Genomic DNA, 5,000 nt, shown 5'->3' with positions numbered 1-5,000 from the left:
TGGAAATATGGTTGCATTTAGGAACAACTACAGTTGCGACCAGAAAATACTGTGTTTATGGTTCATCAACTACTAATGCCCTGCTATATGGGGCTTTTAGCAAACAATTTGGCCCAGGGAGGTGGGAAATTAGTGTTGTTTTAATGCGTGGCCAATGTTAAATTCCCCGCCAATTCAAGTCGCGGGGGTCGGGGGGCCGGAGTTTCAATTGACTGATGCATTATCAGCATAAATCATAATGAATTTTGCTTTAACATATTTTACGCGCAACATGTTATTTTTTACATAATAGCAAATTCAAACAAAGAATTGGCATTTTTTCACCCAGAAACACAAGACTGGTCTGTATTTTGTTAGAAAACTTTGTGAAGAGCAAAACAAATAAATCTATACAGAGTTCAAGTTTGCTGTTGAAATTTTATGGGTGACAAAATGTTTAAAGTGACTTAGAATCATACATTGTATCATCAGGAAGTGGAAGGCACAAACATGTCAGGCTTCTTCCCCTTCCCTTCTGTTTCTCTCTCACCCCCTGCTGAATGACCAAGACAGGTAATAATAAAATATACATTCAGTATAACAGCTTAAGCAAAACTGTACCTGTTGATCAGCACTACAAGATTCAAATGCACTTTCTTCATCTACATACAATGTAAGGGAAAAAAATGAAACTGTATCAGCTGAAATCTCCGATGATGTTACTTAAAAATTACATTATCATATTACATGTAGGTGTATATTGTGGTACACTGCACATTAAAAAAAGTATATTAAAATTCATACTTGGGTCCAGGCTTAGAATAATAACATTAAAAACTCAAGAGTGCACTTTTAAACGATCTTAAATATTTTATGGAAGGGTGGATATAATTTACTGTTAATAAAAAGCCAACTTCAATAAACAAAATAGGGGTATGAAGAGGTCTATGCCTTGTGCAGGGATAAGACAAAACATTTATGCTGCATCGATCGTGCTGATTGGCAATTTTAAAAAATTTCATTATGATTTTGATTTCCTTTACTATTCTTTTTCAATTCTAAACTTGTGTAATGTCAGGCTGTGGCTTATCTAATAAGAATTATTATGATTTACAATGTACTAATAAATTCTACAACTAAATACAGTGTAAGTGGTAAAATCAAAAGTATTCCTCAAAATGAAGTGTGGCTTTGACATGATATTAAATTCTACATACCCGAGTCACTTCCAGGAACATCTTGTGTGACTGACTTGGAAAATGAATCAAAGGTTCCATCTGCATGTACATTCAAAAACCATGTTATTAATAGTCATGAAATATAATCAGACCTGTTAAATTATGACCTTTTTATGCTTGAATGCAACAGCTTCAATAACATTCACTGACACGTGGTTATTTTTCGTAGCCTGCGGTGCAAATTTGTAATGTGTGACAGATCGTTGACAACATCTGTCAATATTCATTGCTCACTTGTGAACAGCCAGAGCTCTGACCGATCAGATCATGATACCAGAATCTGGTATCATGGGTGGGCGGCATCAAAACAAAGTCTACAGGCTTCCCCACCTTTTTCCTCCAGGCTATGCTTTCTCTTTTGCCCTGTTCCACTTGGGAGCCTGTACGCAGCCTACTAAACAGTTGACATTTATGGTATACATATATTTTTTTGAGAAGAAGCATTCAAGTTTGCCGCTTATTCGCAGAAAAACACAAACTTTACAATAACAGACCAGAACGAACATAAACTTAAACAAATTTACATTTGGAAACCCATAACTACCAGGTTAAATTTTAACTTAGGTTGATTTTCAATTTTCTTTGTTTCTTAGGTATAGGAGACAAAGGAAACTGAGAATCTACCTACAATACTTGTCACAAATCTTGGAACAATAGTGTGATTTTCCCCTTCCCCAGGGTTGATTTGGGTATTACAGTTGTAATACGCACGGCTCAACATTGGGGAAGGAGAGGGGCACATTTGAGTGAGAGCAAAGGTGAGAAGAGTGAAGGTAAGACATTTTCAAAAAATTCAAGGAAAACGGTTTCTGTTTCAACGAATTGTGACGAGGATTGTAGGTTTTTAAAAAAATTTAAACTATATTGAGGGACAGAGAAGAAAATTTATTTTGACCGGTAACAAACACTTATTTACGTCATTAGTAAGTCTTATAGCGTTTATGTCGTTTGAGGTCCATATGATCGCTGCGATCGCTGAGAAAAAAAAGGTTAAGCGATCGCACCGATCATAGCGATCACAAGGAAACCAACTTCCAGGGATCGCACCGAAAGGACCGCAGAGATAGGAAAAAAGTTCCATCTCAGCGATCGTTGTCGCTGCGATCGCTACGATCGCTGAACTTTTTATTTCTCAGCGATCGATCGCAGCGATCACAGCGATCATATGGAAACCAGCTGGCTTTGGTAAGGGTTTGCCTTTTTTTTTTTAGGAAACTCTAGTAAGCGAGAGTGACACGAGATCTTACCTTCGCTTTCGCTCGAACTTGACCCAGGAACATCTTCTGGCTCACATTTCTTTTGCCTGAGATCGTGAACTGTTGTCCACTGATTTAAAGTTGAATTAAAGTAGAGCCGACGGTGTTCGTGATACTGTGTATGGCCAAGGAACTGCTCACAATGTCCACACTTTTGCCTGCTCCATTGTCTCTTCTTCCTACGATTCTCGTCCCCATGAAAAACTTTCCTCTTCATTGTTTAGAAATCAACTTTAATAAAACTATGAACTTCGCTAAACACGCTGCTAAAACCTGAAAGGAGGGAAATCTCCGCACTCGTACGGTTTGTAAACAACTGATCGAGATTATAGTCTATTGCGCAGATGCTACTGCGCATACCGTGGGCTCGCTGTTCTTTTGTTTACGGGTCAGTGTCAAAGAGCGTCATTCGCGAGGCGGGAAAAATCGACTCACATTTCGAGTTCAAGCGCACTTTTGTTGGCAGTTCGTCGCCGGATCAAGCAAGTAGAATGGCAACGCCGAGCGTAGAAAGGGAACAAACCGATCAAGAAACGCCACGAACTGTTCCAGAAACGCAACGGGATCTTGTGAGGCGACTACTTGGTGAAGTGTCGGAAATGCGGAAAGAAAATCAACAACTGCAAAGTGAAGTGGCAACGTTAAAGGCTAACGTCACTAAGAGAAGGCTCTTTCGACAACCCAAAGATAATGATGCTGAATGCTCTGTAAGTTATTTCTTTTCATAAATATTATAAAAACATATTTGCCTTTCAACCAGTATGGCTTACGGTCAAGTCGCCCGAAAGTTATCTCGCCCGAAACCAGAGTTCTGAGGGTTAAGCTTAAGCTTATGTCGTCCGATCGCGAAATTTCTAGTTAAGTCGCTCGAAATTTTATCATGCTCAACAGCATCCTAAAATCTTTATCACGCTAGTTTCGTTTCCTCAAGATCAAATCTTAAAGAACGAGACATATTACTCTGAACTCATTTAAAGTGCTTGTTTCGATTCATCAATGCTTTAAAGAACGTGATACCGTCAGTTAAATCGTGTGCACGTGATGAGAAAACGTGTTCTAATTGGGTGCAAACATGACGGGTTTTGCCGCCAAACATTCAAATATAGGTAGGCGGCTCTTCGCACGTGAACCTCTTGATTTGTTTTTGCCCACCAAAATATTATTCGCAAACTTTTAGATGTTCAAAGAATAATTCTAAAAAGCAAGTGTGTTATTTCTGAGCAAGAAATATTCCTGAAAATTGAGAAAAATAACAGATGAGAACGTGCTGATCAAAACCATATAAACAACTTTTAACCTTGGCGTGACAGTTTGCTCTAACGGCTGTCAAACATGTTAATGTTTGGTGGCAAAACACCATCGTCATGTCTGTCACCCTAACATGTTCCTTTTTTTTGTCTCATCTAAACTTAGATGCAACTGATGGTATACTGTAAAATTCCGAAAATAAGCCCCGGGGCTTACATTTTTCAAAGGTCCTTTTTGAGGGGCTTATTTTTAGAGGGGCTTATGTACGGACGGCAATTTGCATTTAAAAATCGATTGGTTAGCCTTATTCTAGGTAGGAAATTTACCGTTTTTCTTTGATTACTTTGCATTTGAGGGCAATTTCCAAGTACAAGCCCCCCGGGAGCTTATATTTGGAGGGGCGATTTAATGGAGAGTTTTTTGCATTATGATTTTGAGGGGCATATATTAGGAGGGGCTTATACATGGAGGGGCTTATTTTCGGAATTTTGCAGTATTACAAATTTATCCTTGCATCATCCCTCAAAGAACGAGATATATTATAAACGCTATTTCCTTGAATAATAGCCAGGCCCTGGGGGAGATTATAATTTTTTTTCATGTCAAAAGGAGGCAATTATTGGAGGGAGGTGATTATTTCAAATATTGCTCACTGAAAGTCTAGCCCTAAATGTTTTGTTTTATTATCCATTAATTAAAAAAAAAATAGTCACATCAAATAAACTGAACTGAATTTGGTTCCTTGATTAATTTTCAATGTTAATATAGTTAATATCAGAGTTGAGGCATCACTGATGATCAGTTTTGCTGGATCAGACCCCACGTCAGCTTTGTTTGTTATCCAAGGTGTCACTTTTTAACTTGATAAGGAGAGTTAAAAAAAAGAGATGGCGAGAGGGGTGGGGACGATTGTTCAAGGGAGGCAATTAATTGAGGGACAGCTATTATTCTAGGAAATGCAGTAATTATCCCTCTTGTTTTCTCACTCTTTTGCTTAAAGAACAAAATATATTACATACACTCTTTACTAAAAATTCTGTGTGACATAAATTAGCATTTTGGACAACTTAACTACAAATTTCAAGCGACATAACTCTGGTTTCAGGTGGGATGACTTTTGAGCAACTTGACTAGTTCTCAGCAGAGTCTGTTAGCCTGTGGGAGGGCTTGCATTAGTGTTTGCTTTTTATTCAGTGCTATATTTTATACTTTTTTCAAGAACCAGAAAAAGTGTGGAAAATAGAAAAAAGGCGGGAGCTTTTTTTTGTTTTTGTTTTTT

General features: G+C 38.0%; 3 protein-coding genes across 3 annotated transcripts in view; 2 read left to right on the top strand and 1 right to left on the bottom strand.

Annotated features, from left to right (window-relative positions):
• LOC140936711 (uncharacterized) overlaps nt 1–2,900 on the bottom strand; it is a 6,994-nt gene extending 4,094 nt beyond the window's left edge. The window contains exons 1-3 of the mRNA XM_073386199.1: nt 2,465–2,900; nt 1,197–1,256; nt 601–641 (exon numbers count right to left, since the gene is read on the bottom strand). Of these exons, the coding sequence (XP_073242300.1) occupies nt 601–641; nt 1,197–1,256; nt 2,465–2,690 (327 nt within the window). The 5' untranslated portion in view covers nt 2,691–2,900. The remainder of the gene's footprint in view (nt 1–600; nt 642–1,196; nt 1,257–2,464) is intronic.
• LOC140938549 (acyl-coenzyme A synthetase ACSM3, mitochondrial-like) overlaps nt 1–5,000 on the top strand; it is a 29,841-nt gene that overhangs the window by 17,293 nt on the left and 7,548 nt on the right. The gene's annotated exons all lie outside the window — the stretch shown is intronic.
• LOC140939074 (uncharacterized) overlaps nt 2,900–5,000 on the top strand; it is a 5,497-nt gene continuing 3,396 nt past the window's right edge. The window contains exon 1 of the mRNA XM_073388631.1: nt 2,900–3,180. Coding sequence (XP_073244732.1) covers nt 2,965–3,180 — 216 coding nt within the window. The 5' untranslated portion in view covers nt 2,900–2,964. The remainder of the gene's footprint in view (nt 3,181–5,000) is intronic.

This window comes from Porites lutea, chromosome 5 (assembly GCF_958299795.1).
Source record: "Porites lutea chromosome 5, jaPorLute2.1, whole genome shotgun sequence".
Taxonomy (NCBI): Eukaryota; Metazoa; Cnidaria; class Anthozoa; order Scleractinia; family Poritidae; genus Porites; species Porites lutea.
Note: the sequence above shows the minus strand (reverse complement) of the source record. Positions and strands in the feature narration are given on the sequence as shown.